Below are 17767 nucleotides of genomic sequence, written 5' to 3' on the forward strand. Positions count from 1 at the left end.
GAATGTTATTCTCTAGTTTGATATATATTAATAGATTGTATTATCTGATTGTAAATATTTTCTTAGTTTCATGTGTCTCTGACCTTTGGTGTCCTTTTTCATGGCTTTACAAAAGTTTAAAATTTTTTATGCAGTTACATTTATTGATCTTTACCTTTACTATTTATGTTTTCCTTATTCCAAAGAAATATAATTATTTGTCTATATTTAATTTTAGTATTTCAGTAGTTACTTTTTAAACATATAATTCACAAACTAATAGTTTATTTTAATATTGAGTGTGAGGTTGGACTCCAGTTATTGTAAAACAACTCATCAGTGTGTGTGTGTGTGTGTGTACACGCCAATGACAGTATTGTGATGATCTGTTGTTTTATTCAGCTTGGTTTGCCATAATAAAATATATAGATTGGGTAGCTTCAACAGCAGAAATTTAGTTTGCCACTGTTCTAGAGGCTGAAAGTCTGAGATTAGGATGCCTTCATGGTTGGTTTCTGGTCAGGGATCTCTTTTGGGGTTTCAGATGGTCACGTTCTCATTGCGTCTTCACATGGCCTTTCCTCAGCATATATTCCACTGTCTTTTAAAAGGACCCTAGTCTGGTCAGATTAGGACCTTACCCTTATGACCTCATTTGACTTTATCTCTCCAGGGCCTTTTCTCTTTGGAGAAGGCTACACTGGTGCTAGGACTTCAGTATATGAATTTTGTGGGGAACAGTGTTCAGTTCGTTAACATCTGTCCTTTCCCAATATATGTTGAAGACCACCTTAATCATATATAATAATATGTTATATATATACTAAGATCTACTTCTGAGCTCTGATTCCTGCTCACTCCCTTCCTTCTCTCTATATGTCTTTTAAGAAAAAGCTTTATTTATTAATACTTTTGGCCATACTGGGTCTTCACTGCTGCATGCAGTGTTTCTCTAATTGCCGTGAACAGGGGCTGTCTGTTGTGGTGCTTGGGTTTCTCATTGCGGTGGCTTCTTTTGTTGTGGATTATGGGCTCTAGATGAGCGAGGTTCAGGAGTTGTGGCACATGGACTTAGTTGCTCCATGGCATGTGCGAACTTACCGAACTAGGGACTGAACCTGAGGACCCTGCATTGGCATGTGGATTCTTAGCCACTGGACCACCAGGGAAGCCCCTCTCCGTATGTCTTGAATCAGTATATTATTATTATTTGATTACTACATCTGATATAATATGCTTTAATTTCTTTTTTGTTTTTGGTAATAATATTCTTTTGTCATTTTTCATGCCAAGTTCCTGTACATTTTTACTACATTGGTAAATTATATATTCCAGTTCAGTCAGAAGTTTAGATATTATGTATTCCAGATTGCAGTTTATACTGTGCTGCAAACAGCATTATGCCTAGTGCAGCTGTAATAATGGAAGTATCACAGAGTGTTGTACAGATATGAAATGTAAACTTAAACTCTGAAAAATTCATGGAAATTAAGGATAAGCAAGGAGAAAGTTTTACCATAATATAGTATACATATATATATATCTGATTTAATAACATATATTCATAGAGATTTTATATGTATTCATTAGACTAGTGCAAGCTTCATTTATATATTAAATGCCAACCATTGACTATTTCCTCTTAAATTCTGGGCGTACAACAGTGAATAAAACAGTCAAATTCCTCCTCACACGCTGCATATATTCTAGTAGGAGAAGAGAGACCTTAAATACATAAATATAAATATTAATATGTAACATCAAATACTGATAAATTCCATGAAGGATAATAAAACTAAGCAAGAATAATTGGGATTTCTAGAGAAGAAATATTGGGGAAAGTATCTTATTTTGTGTGTGATAGGATGGGAAGTTCTTTCTTTTTTAATATAAATTTATTTATTTTAATTGGAGGTTAATTACTTTACAATATTGTATTGGTTTTGCCATACATCAACATGAATCCGCCACAGGTATACACGTGTTCCCCATCCTGAACCCCCCTCCCTCCTCCCTCCCCGTACCATCCCTCTGGGTCATCTCAGTGCACCAGCCCGCCCCAAGCATCCAATATCATGCATTGAACCTGGACTGACGATTCGTTTCATATATGATATTATGCATGTTTCAATGCCATTCTCCCAAATCATCCCACCCTCTCCCTCTCCCACAGAGTCCAAAAGACTGGTCTATGCATCTGTGTCTCTTTTGCTGTCTTGCATACAGGGTTATCGTTACCATCTTTCTAAATTCTTTCTTACAAGGGCATTTTTGAGCAAACACATGAAGAACTAAGGGCTTTGAGTTAGTATGCTTTAATTTTTTATAGGACATATATATCTTACAGTATACTCTTTTAAAATATACTGTTTATCTCATTGTTCTTCTAGACTAATTCAAGAATCACTTTGTCATATCCCTTTTACCTCTTACCGCCCCCTAAAACTGAATCATAGTGTTATTATGCAGTAAATCTGCACATTTAAATGGAGGTAATTGACCTATTTCAGTATCTGGTATTTTTTCACTGGGAATATTTGTGTTTTTCTCACCTATTTGCTTTTATGTCTTTTGGTAGAATATTTTATGTGTTCCTGTCTAAGTCTTAATTTTGGTATTTTATGGTTTCTTTCAGGTACTATTTTGAAGAAGATTTGTTTCAAACTCATATTTGTTAACCAGTATTACTGTCATTCTAAGGGAGAGAAGTCCTTGATTTTGTTTATTTTATATCTATTTCCCTAATTTCACCAATTTTATTTTTCCTGGGAAAAGCTATGTTTCTTATAGAAAACTTAGATTTCTTCCAATTTTTTTTTTTTTTTGGTAAAGCAGTGGTTCTTCACTTTTTGTGTATGACTGATACATTTGAGAATATGATAAATCTTTAAAACTCTCTCAGCAAGAAAATACACTGTTTTCTTCATCATACAATCATATTTATTGTCATTAAGAATAGGACACGTTGCAAGTGTGCTGCTTAAAGTGTACATCTATGGAAAAATTAATTTAATGGAATTTTCATCTGTGGATCTACTGTATATTCTTTTGAACTGAAGGAAAAATGACACAACTACTTTTAAAAAATAGTTCAGCATCAGTCTACAGAGGCATAAAGAAATTAGTGGTCTCTTAGGGCTGAAAGTGGATATGAGGAATAAGCAGGTGATAGCTTAAGGGGCACAGGGTTTCTCTTTCAGGTGCACAGGGTTTCTCTTTGAGGTGATGAAAATGTTCTAAAATTGATTATGGTTATATTTGTACCTATCTGCAAAGATATTTTTTTAATGTAAAAAAAACATTGAATTATATACTTTAATTGGGTGGTATTGGAATTGTATTTCAACATAACCATTAAAATATAACTCAGCATTACATACATTTACCCACTGAACCATATTTATCCATTATGAGATAGTGTAGTTGATGCCACATATACCAGTTCCATTCTATGATACTATTTACTGCATTATATTTTCAGCAAGAAAGACAGATAGACAACCTAAACTTCAAAACATATCTCAAAAGGAAACATTTTATCTGAGTGGTTATTTTTTTATAAGAATTATGTATTTTTCCAACTTTCTGTCACTAATTAAAACTCTTTGTATTTTCTAATTGAATTATCAATCTTTGCATAAATTAGAAACATTTTGAAAGGTATATTATTCTCAATGCTGATTTCAAGAAAAATCTTATACAATCCATTTCACATAGACTTCAAATTTAGTAGTACCTATGTATTAAAATAATACAGAGTTCATATAAGAAATGGTTTCATATTAGAAGATCTGTTAATATAATTGCTAGCCTGACTGCTAGTAAAATGATAGGCAGATCATCTGATAATACTGGAAAAATACTTTTTTATAATTTAAATTACGGGACAATGTAATCTATAGGCAAAAATCCTCATGTTTTATAGCTATTAAACATTAAACATCTTTTCTTATTATGTGATAGGCAGACAAGAGTGTGTACTGTGATAGTGGTTTGATACACACCCACAGCCATATTCACCCTCCCACACACCCATTTTTGAATCAGAGGGTATACTGAGAATATGTGTCATTCAGCTCCCCTAACCAAATTGACACTGAAATAAAATGTAAGAAAAATTAAAAGGAAAAACAGTTCAAAGTGTACCTCTATAGGCTAGAAAATTTGAAAAATTTCTCTGAACTTAGAAAATCAGATAAAATCAGAATAATGACTCAGCCTGAGGAAAGAAAATATTGGATTAAGTATGAAGTAGAAGGTTTTGTGGCACCCCACTCCAGTACTCTTGCCTGGCAAATCCCATGGACGGAGGAGCCTGGTGGGCTGCAGTCCATGGGGTCGCTAAGAGTCGGACATGACTGAGCGACTTCACTTTCACTTTTCACTTTCATGCATTGGAGAAGGAAATGGCAACCCACTCCAGTGTTCTTGCCTGGAGAATCCCAGGGACGGGGGAGCCTGGTGGGCTGCCGTCTATGGGGTCACACAGAGTCGGACACGACTGAAGTGACTTAGCATCAGCAGTAGCAGCAGCAGTAACAAAGGGTTTTGTTAAAGCAGGAAATGTTCCAGATGGAATCTAGGAACACTCTAAATTTAGTCAACAAATATCATAAGCAGGAATGAGGCTGGGAGAAATCTTGGTGGAAATAATTTAGAGATCTGCCTTATATGCAGAATGCTGCTGCTAAGTCACTTCAGTCGTGGCCGACTCTGTGTGACCCCATAGATGGCAGCCCACCAGGCTCCCCCGTCCCTGGGATTCTCCAGGCAAGAACACTGGAGTGGGTTGCCATTTCCTTCTCCAATGCATGAAAATGAAAAGTGAAAGGGAAGTCGCTCAGTCGTGTCCGCCTCTTAGTGACCCCATGGACTGCAGCCCACCAGGCTCCTCTGTCCATGGGAATACATCCTGCAAAATGCTGAGCTGGATGAATCATAAGCTGGAATCAAGACTGCTTGGAGAAGTATCAGGAACCTCATATATGCAGATGATACCATTCCAGTGATAGAAAGTGAAGAGGAACTAAAGAGCCTCCTGGTGAAGGTGAAAGAAGAAAGTGAAAAAGGTGGCTTAAAATTCAACATTCAAAAAACTAAGATCGTGGCATCCAGTCCCATCACTTCATGGCAAATAGATGGGGAAACAATGGAAACAGTGGCAGATTTCATTTTCTTGCGCTCCAAAATCACTGCGGACAGTGACTGTAGCCATGAAATTAAAAGGTGCTTGTTCCTTGGAAGAAAAGCTATGATAAACCTAGCTGCTGCTGCTGCTGCTACGTCGCTTCAGTCATGTCTGACTCTGTGCGACCCCATAAATGGCAGCCCACCTGGCTCCCCCGTCCCTGGGACTCTCTAGGCAAGAACACTGGAGTGGGTTGCCATTTCCTTCTCCAGTGTGTGAAATTGAAAAGTGAAAGGGAAGTCGCTCAGTCGTGACTGACTCTTAGCGACCCTATGGCCTGCAGCCTACCAGGCTCCTCCATCCATGGGATTTTCCAGGCATGAGTACTGGAGTGGGGTGCCATTGCCTGCTCCATGACAAACCTGTATTAAAAAGCAGAGACATTACTTTGCTGACAAAGGTCCATATAGTCAACGCTGTGGTTTTTCCGGTAGTCACGTATGGATGTGAGAGTTGGACCATAAAAAAGGCTGAGCACCAAAGAATTGTTGCTTTTGAAATGTGGTTCTGGAGATAACTCTTGAAAGTCCCTTGGAGAGCAAGGAGATCAAACTAGTCAATCCTAAAGGAAATCAACCCTGACTGTTCTTTGGAAGGACTGATGCTGAAGCACCAATGTTTTGGCCACCTGATGCGAAGAGCTGACTCATTTGAAAAGACCCTGATGCTGGGGAACACTGAGGGCAGGGGGAGAAGGGGGTGATAGAGGATGAGATGGTTGGATCCATCATAGACTAAATGGACATGAGTTTGAGCAAACTTTGGGAGATAGTGAAGGACAGGGAAGCTTGAAGTGCTGCATTACATGGTCTCGCAAAGAGTTGGACAAGACTGAGTGAGTGAACAACAATATTTACATGATATAGAAGACGTTAATAATCAAAATGAATAGCTATTCTTTAGCAAAAACAAGTAATTCATGGACTAGGAGAAAAATTTATAAAATAACAATCATTTCTCATTTTAGGAATATAGGAGGCTAGATTATTCATAGCAACTGTTCGGCTTGAAACAACTAAAAGTACTGCTTTATGTATATGCGTCATATAAGACATTAAGTCTCAGAGTGCTTAGTAAGGTAATTAAGGAATTAATCAGCCCAAATCCAGGGGAAATTGAGAGTCCAGAATTTCAGAGTGATACGCTGAAATACATAAGCTGCCTTTCCCTTGAGGTTGCTTGTTAGTCCAGACAATTTGTACTCAGATTTTATAATCTCTTGGGCCTACCTGAGATGGAGAGTCTAGTATGGTGCCCTGCCCACATTAAGCTGGAGAAAACTATTCCTTTCAGGTTAAGAATGCATCTGAAGTAAGTGATAAACAGTCACAGTTCTTCCTTCAAAGAGATCTTCAGGTTTGGGGAGTTTTATCTTCAATTGTTATCTTACATAAATTCTCGGAGAACAGAAAAGGAAAGTACTAACTCATTTTATGAGTTGTATGAGGTGTGAGTAATCTTGATAATGAAGCCAGAGAAGGATAGCATAACTCATAAGCTCATAAATATACAGGCTCATTCATAAATATAGTTGTATTTAGTGTTGTAAAGATAGCAATATAAATAAATTAAAAAATAAACCTTTGAAAGGAAAAAGCAAAATTGTCATTTTTGCCAATGATATATTTTAGTATATTGAAAATCCAAAGGAACTTACAGAAAAATTATTATAATAAATGGAAGAGCTTAGCATATTCTCTGTTGCAAAATTAATTGTCACTTTATATCCAGGAATAAAATTTGAAAAATTAAAAATTTTAAAAGATAAAAATTGATACAATAAAATACATTAAAAGTAGTAGAAATATACCTAACATAATATGTCAAGACCTACATGTAGAAAACTCAAAAATATTTTTGAGAGATGGAAAGGAATTAAAGAAGACCGAAATAAAACTGAGAGTAATAGCATGTTCAGTGATTGGAAGAGTTATTATTATAGATACCTACTGTCTTAAAATTTATCTATAAATTTAATTCAATGCCAATTAAAATCTCCATAATCTTTATTTTTGGAAAGGTGAATACCTTTGCAATTTGATTTATAATATTTTTAAGCCAGTACAAAAGCAAAGAATAGCTAAGAGACTCCTTAAGACTGAAGGCAGGTGGTTTTTCTCTACCAAATATGAAGACTCAATTTAAAAATCTTACTAAATGAATACCAGACACTCTGGTACTGTCATTGGATAGATAATGGAACAGAATATAGGCCTCAAAAAAATATTTGATATTTATCAAAGATTGTTGCTGGTCAGTGGGTAGAGAACAGACTTTTCAATGAATAGTACTAGAACAATTGATTTTCAGTATGGGGGAGATAATTATACCAAAAAATGTTTCAGGTTGATAAAATACCAAAATGTGAAATGTAAGACCATAAATTTTCTACAAGATAGTGAAAGAGAGTATCTTTGTGGTTTAGAATATGGAAGGAATTCCTAACTAAAATACAAAAGAGACACTAACCATAAAGATTCATACATTAGCCTACATTAAAACTAAGAAAAAAACAAAAAAATTAAAGATAGTAGATAAAATAAGACATATGGTGAGAAATGATATCTTCAACAGAGTATCAGCAAAGAACTAACATAAAATATATAAAAATTTGCACTATACATCATCACAACAGAGACAAACGTCTCAGTAGAAATAACAAGCAAAAGATTTAGTTATTTCATTAAGGAAAGAATTCACTTGGCTGAGAAACATGTGCTCAACTTCAGTGCATTGGTGAAAGGCAGATAAAAACAAAATGAGATAGCAGGTAAAAATTAGTAGTACAAATGTTGATAAAGACATGAATCATTCAGAACTCTTCTATACTACTAAGGTAATAAGTTTAAATTGATAAAACCCTTTGGAAAAAATAGCATAATCTTCTAACTAGACGATCTTCATTAACCACAAATTCTTTTACTAGCTATATTCCCTTGAGAAACTTGCCCCAATGTGCCACAGTACACATGCAAGAATATTCATTTCAGCATTGTTCACTTTTCAAAATTAGAAATGACTTAAATGTCAATAGTTGGATGGCATCAGCGACTCAATGGACATGACTTCAGGTGAGCTCTGGGAGATGGTGAACGACAGGGAAACCTGGTGTGCTGCATTCCATGTGGTTGCCAAGAGTCAGACACCACTGAGCATCTGGACAACAAAATGTCCATTGGTAATAAAATGAACAATCTGAGTTAAACACTTAGCATGGAATATTATATAGCATGAAAATGCCCACCCTGCAGCTATATACAGTAGCATAGATGAATTTCACAACTATAATGTTGAATTATAAAAGCAGGACAGAAAATTATACATACAGATTTTTCTCCATTTACATAATGTTGAAAAAATATTGAGTAAGGCTGAATATTTAGATGATTACAAAACAATGAAATTAAGAGAACGAACTGACAAGCCACAAATCGGGAGAAAATCTTTGCAAAGCACATACCTGATAAAGGCCTGGTATTGAAAATATATACAGAACTCTAAACACTCAGCAGTAAGAAAACAACCCAATTAAAAAATTGGCAAAAGTTCACCACAGAAAGTACTCAAATATCAAGAAAGCATGTAAAAAGATGCTTAACAACATATGTCATCAGTTCAGTTCAGTTGCTCAGTCGTGTCCAACTCTTACCAAGGACCACTGCACGCCAGGCCTCCCTGTCCATCACCAACTCCCAGAGTTCACCCAAACTCTTGTCCATCGAGTCGGTGATGCCATCCAGCCATCTCTTCCTCTGACAGAAAGTATATATGTTATTAATAACCAGTATAAGATAATTTGAAAGAAACTAATCCAATGAAAAACATGAAAGGATACAAAAAAGAAAGAATAAATCATTGAAAATAGAAAACTTAAAATAAGATGGCTAGAATAGGTCCAAATATGTCAGTATTCATGAGAAACATCACAGGTAGAAAGTATTATAGTTTGGTTACTAAGAGAAATTTCTGCATTAAGATTATATAGAAAGTTTAAAAATGAAGAATGGGGAGCAGAAAGGGCAATATTCTTCAAGAACACTGGATTGAAGTTAAAGATTGTTAAACGGGAGAAGAGATCAACATTTTGTTTTGCTAATATTTTTAACCCATCAAAAAGACGGTAGCTCATTTACTGGAAACAAGCAAGCATTAGTATGTATATAAACAAAAACTGATAGTAGTAGGACGAGAAAGAGAGGCTACACCACTTTGGGAGAATTCAACATGCCTTCTTTAGGAATTGAGTTAAGTAGAGAGCTGCTGCTGCTGCTGCTGCTAAGTCGCTTCAGTCGTGTCCGACTCTGTGCGACCCCAGAGACGGCAGCCCACCAGGCTCCCCCGTCCCTGGGATTCTCCAGGCAAGAACACTGGAGTGGGTTGCCATTTCCTTCTCCAATGCATGAAAGTGAAAAGTGAAAGTGAAGCCACTCAGTCGTGTCCGACTCTTAGCGACCCCATGGACTGCAGCCTACCAGGCTCCTCCGTCCATGAAATTTTCCAGGCAAGAGTGCTGGAGTGGGGTGCCATTGCCTTCTCCGAAGTAGAGAGCAAGTAACCAAATTATACTTAAGAGAATTTGAATATCAAAAGTCACTGAAAAATAGTGACATAATACATCTTTGTAAAGAAGATGCCTTCCAAGTCATTTCAGTTTTCAAATTTGTTAAGAGATTATACATTGAATTTATTTGTAAATTTTATTTTCTTCTGTATTATATTTATTTTTTGTATTTCTTACATTGTTGTTTCTTTTTATTGTTTAATTGGACTTACCTGTGATTTGTCTGTCCTACTGATTTTATGTTTAACTTGAGTTTTTGATTTCATTGATCAAATCTTTCATGTCTTCTCTGTGTCATTAATGTCTGCTTTTTATTTTATCAATTTTGTTCTCTCATTTATGGTTTATTTGATTTTTGGCCTGCTTCATGAGTTGAATTCTTAGTTTATTATAAGTCTTTTATGTTTTCTAATGTTCACATGTATTTTTTAAACGGCATTAGCTGTATTCTATAAGTTTAGATATGAACTTTTTTTTTACTGTTTGTTTTAAAATAATATGTAGTATAAGCTTTGATTTCTTCTTTAACCAGATAGTTATTTAGAAGTGTGTTTTTAAATTTCCAAAAGTTAAAAATGTAGATCATAGATTATTGGAGTCTTTACTCACTTTCCCCTGACTGTATCTGGTATTACCTTAAACCAGGAAGTCTTTCCAGAGAGCCTGCACCAGGTGAAGCATTAAGTAATTGAATAAATCAACAGTTAGTTTTGTTTTTAATAAATATGTTTTTCCTCATTGTTTTTTATTTCCTTTAGTCTTACTGCTCTGATCCAAACCTCGTGTTAGATTTGAAGAACCTCATTGTGCTTTTTGCTGACACACTTCAGGTTTGTGGCTTATGTTTATATAGACTTAACCTAGATGAGAGTGTTTCATCAGCTCTGTATCCTTTGATTGTCTATCTAAGCTTGAGTAAGCACCTTTTTCTTTTTAGTTGTGTTTCTTCTTTTCCTAGAGCTAGATAATTTTTATCTCTTTGTAGCATTTCCTCGTCAGCACCTTGTCTATTATGTTCTCATACTTTGTTCTCAGCCCCCCTTTTTTTTCTTCAAAGCAAATCGATTAAATGAACTCACTACATTAGTTCTTAAACTATTTTCTTATCTACTATTTTGAATAATGATTATTGATATGAACCACATATTATATTCAATAGAATAACATTAGAAGTGGGTAAGATTTGTAGCATTCTCATTTTCTGACCCTACTCTTAAAAGTTGCTAAGAGTTACAGAAGGAGTTATAGGGAAAACTTCATTGATAGTTATATCCAATATATATTAATTCTAATGTTCATCTTTTTATTTTTTTCTGACTGGCTGAAATATTTTCGCATATATATTTTAATTATTAAGGATAAACACTAGATATTAGGTGGGAATGGAAGATTCTTGTATCATGGTTTTATTTAAATTGTTGTCCAAAGAACAAAATTATCTTTCAGTGCCTAATCTCTCTCATGTTTAAAAAACATCACCTTATAAAATGAAGGTTTTTTTTCTTATTTTGTTTCAGGTATATGGTTTTCCTGTAAATCAGCTTTTTGACATGTTATTAGAAATCAGAGACCAGTATAGTGAGACTTTGCTAAAGAAGTGGTCAGGCATTTTCAGGTGAGAAATGATCTATAGTTGTGTGTGTGGGCATGCATGCTTATACACTCGTCTGTATACATGCGGGTTTTGGTATAATAAGCAAGACGTGTATGTGGCTTGTGGCTTATTTTTTTCTAGGTCTGATTCCAATTATGATTGGGAATTCAATTAAATAGTAATGGTATCCCAAATAAAGTTCCCAAGACATTCAAACTCTGGATATTAGTACATACTATGTGAGGAGTCCTAAAATCCCCAGATTTGTTTCATTGAATAAATGGCAAATACCTTGGTTCATACCAACCAGATCACCTTGTGTCATCTTAATTTGATTTTTGATTTTCTCTTTGGGAATCATGCCTAATCTATGTCTCGCTTGTAGGATAGTGGATTTTGAAACCTTCTGAATAATTTAGCTCTTTTGGAACTTTTTTGAAGACTCACTCATGTTATTCCTTATCTTCTTTATTCTCCATATCCAAAGAAGAGATCTATTACAACCTAATATTTGAAGCATATTATTTAAATAGTTACTGCAACATGCATACAACAATAAGAAAATTATTGTATTACACCTCCACTTACAAATATTTCCTTGGACGTGTTTTCCTCACACATAACTCATGTCAACTCACTTGTTTCTTCGTTTAAAGTGATCTTTCTGCTTACTGCAGGACCACTTCCCTAGATCAACTTACTTTGTTTTCAAGTTCTTATAGCTTTAAGGTATTACATTGTCCCATTAATCTTACTCTTCACATTTTATAAACATATAGCTGATAATTATGTAGTGTAATTCATTAGTATATTAATATAAATATTTGTATTTCTAAAAAGTCCTGTTTATTAATGATATAATTTTCTTTAGGGGAGGTTATCTTTGAAAATTAGTACCATGATATATCCAAGTGCATCTCATCTGAAACCTTCAGTAAATTTCTTTTTTGATTTTGGTAGTATGGTCTCTGCTCTGGAGAATTCCTAGCCCAGTTAAGGACACAGAACCTTTGGATGAAGAAAGAGTCATTCTTAATAAAGCAGTAGATGAAGTACATGAACATAGTTTGATAAAATAGAAAATCTAGCCTAGAATTAAAGAAAAGTCTTTATTTTTTTTTAAGAAAGCATATAATACCTCTTTACCTTTTCCAGAGCTCACATTTTGTTGTTGTTGTTGTTGCTTCTCATTTGCCTTAAGGCTTCAACATGTTGCCTTGAAATTTTCTCTCTGAGCTATAAATCCCAAATACTATGAGGTCATCTTTATATTTGTGTTCCATTTGTTCTAGAATGCAATCTTCCTTCTGTGTTTTTTTTTTTTTTTTTAAGATGTCCTTACCTAAGACCAAATAGCTGTACTGTGAAAGGAATAGATTAGGGACTAAGAAATGTTTATTCTGAAAGTTATTTGTGATCACTTTACTGATGAACCCACCTGTCTTTCCTTTTTTATTTTATCCCTCCCTCCTTTCCTTTCTTCTTTTATTTTCTTTACAGAAACATACTTGATTCTGACAACTACAGTCCTATACCAGTAACAAGTGAAGAGATGTATAAAAAGGTGATAGGACAATTCCCATTCCAAGATACAGAGCTGGAAAAGGTAAGGAACACTAAAATAAACTTCTCTGATTTGGCATTCTCTTAAAGCTTTCTTTGTATCAGTCTCATTAAAGGCATAATTTCTAACTCAGTGAGTTAGGAATCTAAAACAGCTTCAAAGGATGATTTTGGGGCTTAGAGGAGCAGAAGTTCCTGTTTGGGGAATCAATCAGTAAATGGCTTTGGGGTATTGTCACCTCTGAAGTGTTTAGGAGATTTCTGGTAGTGTTTCCTTTTGACTTACATGTTGAAATATTTGCTTTTCTTATACTTTGAGGACATTTTATCCCCAAAATATACAGTAAAATTTACCTTGCTATATAATTGATTGGTTTTGACTGTGCTTTGTGGTATATGTACTACCACAACAATGTTGCAGAACAGTTTCATGATTCCCCCAAATTCCCTCATGCTATACCTTCTTAATCAATTACTCCTCAACCCCTAGCTTTTGGCAACCAACTATTGTTGCTATCCATCTACTTTTACCTTTTCTGAAAGGCCTTATAAATGGAATTATATAGTGTGTAACCGTTTGAGATTGGCTTCTTTCACTGAAGATAATGCTTTTGAGACTCATCTAAGTTGCACATATCAATAACTCATTCCTTTTTATTGCTGAGTATGTATCAGAATTTGTTTATCGGGTTTTACAGGGTGTTAGAATCGTTTACTTAATTTAATCTTATTCTTTTTAGTATTAGAAAACTGTCACAAATATGTTTAAAATGTAGAGTTGTTAAGGCAGTTCCTAGTGTGCAAGAAAATCTCTTTTGCATTTTAATTAGTTAGTAGGTATTTTCAATGTATGCTCATTTGTAACTTTCATTAATTCTTGCTTTTACAGCAACCATTCCCAAAAAAGTTTCCATTTTCTGAATTTGTGCCAAAAGTTTACAACCAAATTAAAGAATTTATCTACGCCTGTCTGAAGTTTTCAGAAGATCTTCATCTAAGGTATAGTATGAAATAATGGAGGGGCAGTAGATACTGAGATATACATAAATATTCTGGAATACTTTTGATGTTCCCTTCAGTTCCAAGTTTGAAAGTCTTAATATTAGCCTGGTATGGTATGCCACTGCCCTATTTATATGGTCAGGTAAAGAAAAGGGAAGTTGGAAACTCTTGAATAATTTCTTTTTATATTACTTACTTTATTCTCTACTGTTTCCTTTACAGATTTGCATTTCTAGTGAGAATTAACTAGAAAAGAGTAGTACAGTATTCTAGTTTTCACATTATATTGATGAAATGTCAAGGTCAGTAGAGGAGTGGCATGTGAAATTCTTGCTGTGATCTCCTTGCTATCCAAGGGAACCTCAAGAGCCTTCTCCAGCATCACAGTTTGAAAGCATCGATTCTTTGGCACTAAGCCGTCTTTATGATCCAGTTCTCACATCTGTACATGATACTGGAAAAACAATAGCTTTGAGTATGCAGACCTTTATCAGCAAAATGATGTCTCTGCTTTTTTAATACACTGTCATGTGAGGTTTGTCATAGCTTTCCTTCTTGACTCTTTGGTTCCTTCACTTTCTGCCTTTAGAGTGGTATCATCTGCATATCTGAGGTTGTTGATATTTCTTCCGGTTTGTGATTCATCCACCCTGGCATTTTGTATGAGGTACTTTGCATATAAATTAAATAAGCAGGGTTTTTGTTTTTTTAATGGTATGAATGGGAAAACAGTGGAAACAGTGGGTGACTTTATTTTTGGGGGCTCCAAAATCACTGCAGATGGCAGTTGCAGCCATGAAATTAAAAGATGCTTACTCCTTGGAAGTAAAGCTAGGACCAACCTAGACAGCATATTAAAAAGCAGAGACATTACTTTGCCATCAAAGCTCCATCTAGTTAAGGCTATGGTTTTTCTGGTGGTCATGTATGGTTATGAGAGTTGGACTATAAAGAAAGCTGAGTGCTGAAGAATTGATGCTTTTGAACTGTGGTATTGGAGAAGACTCTTGAGAGTCCCTTGGACTGCAAGGAAATCCAACCAGTCCATCCTAAAGGAGATCAGTCCTGAGTGTTCACTGGAAGGACTGATGCTGAAGCTGAAACTCCAATACTTTGGCCACCCGATGCGAAGGGCTGACTCATTTGAAAAGACCTGATGCTGGGAAAGATAGAGGGCAGGAGGAGAAGGGGACGACAGAGGATGAGATGGTTGGATGGCATCACTGACTCGATGGACATGGGTCTAGGTGGACTCTGGGAGTTGGTGATGGACTTGGAGGCCTGGCGTGCTGTGGTTCATGGGGTCACAAAGAGTCAGACTCAACTGAGCGACTGAACTGAATAGGTCTCTCATGCTTTCTTTACAGTTTTTCTCTTTGTTTTTCTTTCTGTTATTAAATGGCTTGTTTTCCAATGCCCTGATTCTTTCTTCTGCATTATTTAGTCTGCTGTTGATGCTCTAAGTATTTTCTAATTCTTTTATTGTATACTTCAGCTCCAGGATTTGACTTGGGTTCTTTTTTTATAGTTTCTATATCTTTATTAAACTTCTCATTTTATTTGTGCGTTGTATTCCAGATTTCATTTTGTTGTCTCTCTGTGTTCTCTTTCATATTATTGAGCTTAATACAATATTTCAAATTCTTTTTAGGGCAATTTGTATGTCTCAGTTTCTTTGGGATTCATTAGTGGAACTCATATTTGTTTTCTTTGGTGGTGTCAGGTTGTTTGATTCTTTTTGGTCCACGTAGCTTTGTATTGGTGACTCTGCCTTTGTGCTTCTCTGGGGACATGGAGATATATGTCTCCGCTAGGCCACAGGGTGGCAGGACTATTCCTGTACCATGCCTGAAAGGGCCTGGAGCCAAATCACAGTTCTACTTTGGGGTTTCACAATTAGAATGACTGATAGATTGTGGCTCTGCAACTGCACTGAGGAATTCATCTGGGGGCGCTTTTGGGGTTTCCTTCTAGTGGGTTCCTGGAAAAGTAGGGTTTCTCTTAGATCATAGTTGGGAGTGGCTGGAGCCAGATTGCAGAGCCACTTCAGTATCCACAGTGAGACTGAGGTCACTGGGCCTATCTCTAGGGGTACATATAGGCATGTCTCCTGTTGGATCCCTGGTAGGCACAACTGCTTCCTGTCCATGGGTAAAGTGGGCTAAAGCCAGGTTGTGCGGGCACATTAACCTCTGCAGTCAAATTTGAGATTGGCGGCCCATCCTCCAGGTGCATGGAAGGTTATTGCTCCAGCAGGTCTCTGAGTAGGCAGGAGTGTTCCTGGTCTGTGGTATGAATATATGGGGCAATGTTACAGGGATTTTTTTTAGTATTTGCAGTCAGACAAAGGTTGGAGAATTTGCCTAGATTCATGAATGAGATTCATGAATGTTTCTGCCCAGTCATAGGCAGGCATGGTTTGCAGCTAATAGCTGGAGTTGGGTCATGGAACAATTCAGTTAACAGTTGGAACTGAGGTTGGTGGACCTGTTATCCAAAACACAGGTTTGCATGACTCTTCCCGGGTTGTTTTTCAACTGGTGATGGTGGCAATGTCAAATAGCCATGTCCATAGGCTGTCAAGGGTCAGGGTCTATTCCTGGGTCTGTAGGTCTGTAGGTAGGACTAAGTTAGCAGGTATGCCACATGAGTGAGTTTATGCTTGCCTTCTAAAAGCAACCCTCTTTGGTCTTGGATGCTACCAGAGTTTTACAGTCTTCTTTCTTCAATCCAAAGTTTCACAAAAGTACTTTTGGCTTTGCTTGCCTGCCAAATTATTGTTGCTGAGAAGGGATATGAATGCAGGACTTCCTGTTGTGCTATTTCTAATGTCATTCCTCTATTTTTAATTGGTCTTACAGAAAATTGCTTGTGTACGTGAAAAATAATGATAGTGTCTGGTAAAGAAATGTAACTATAAAAGTAAATATATGATAGTAATAGGACAAAGAATATGCGAGAGGAATTTGATTTACTATTTAAGGATTTTACATTTATGCACGAAATAGTATGATCTAGAACAACCACTGAAAAAATGGTCAAAACCATGAAAAAAGTAAAAGTAATAAGCCAATAATGAAAATGAAAAGGAATCATAGAAAGAATACTCAATCCAGAAACAACCAACTAAAGAATTAAATGGGCTATAGAACAGGTGGAACAAATAGAGATCAACTAAGAAAATGGTAAATTTAAATCCAGTTACAATAGTGTTCCATGTATATTTGAATAAAATCTGTATCTTTAGTTGTTGAATGTTGTATTCTCTAAATTACAACTGGATTAAATTTGTTAATATTATTGTACAATTTTCTGTATCTTTTCTTTTTTAAGTCTGCTTTTTTGTCAATTACTGATGAGTATTAAACTATCTAAATATGATTGTAGATTTGTCTATTTCTCTTTTGAGATCTGTCAAGTTTGCTTCATTTATTTGAATATATCTTTTTAAGCTTATGCACAGTTTGAATTATGATATCTTCTTGTTGTATTCATCTTTTAAATTTAATGAAATATCCTTCTTTGTATTAAAAATTAAAATAGTCTTTTTTAAATGCATTTACTTATTTTTTAATATAAATTTATTTATGTTAATTGGAGGCTAATTACTTCACAATATTGTATTGGTTTTGCCATACATCAACATGAATCCGCCATGGGTGTACACGTGTTCCCCATCCTGAACCTCCCCCCCCCACCTCCCTCCCCATTCCATCCCTCTGGGTCATCTCAGAGCACCAGCCCCAAGCATCCTGTATCCTGCATCAAACCTGGACTGCTGATTCGTTTCACATGCCATTCTCATACATGTTTCAATGCCATTCTCCCAAATCATCCCACCCTCGCCCTCTCCCACAGAGTCCGAAAGACTGTTCTATAC

General features: G+C 35.7%; 1 protein-coding gene across 1 annotated transcript in view; it reads left to right on the forward strand.

Moving 5' to 3' along the window:
• The window catches only part of EXOC6B (exocyst complex component 6B), a 697089-nt gene that overhangs the window by 374921 nt on the left and 304401 nt on the right, over window positions 1-17767 (forward strand). Inside the window, exons 12-15 of the mRNA XM_040223938.1 lie at window positions 10487-10558; window positions 11246-11343; window positions 12823-12928; window positions 13775-13884. Of these exons, the coding sequence (XP_040079872.1) occupies window positions 10487-10558; window positions 11246-11343; window positions 12823-12928; window positions 13775-13884 (386 nt within the window). The remainder of the gene's footprint in view (window positions 1-10486; window positions 10559-11245; window positions 11344-12822; window positions 12929-13774; window positions 13885-17767) is intronic.

The sequence above is a fragment of the Oryx dammah genome, unplaced genomic scaffold, assembly GCF_014754425.2.
Source record: "Oryx dammah isolate SB20612 unplaced genomic scaffold, SCBI_Odam_1.1 HiC_scaffold_25, whole genome shotgun sequence".
Lineage (NCBI taxonomy): Eukaryota > Metazoa > Chordata > Mammalia > Artiodactyla > Bovidae > Oryx > Oryx dammah.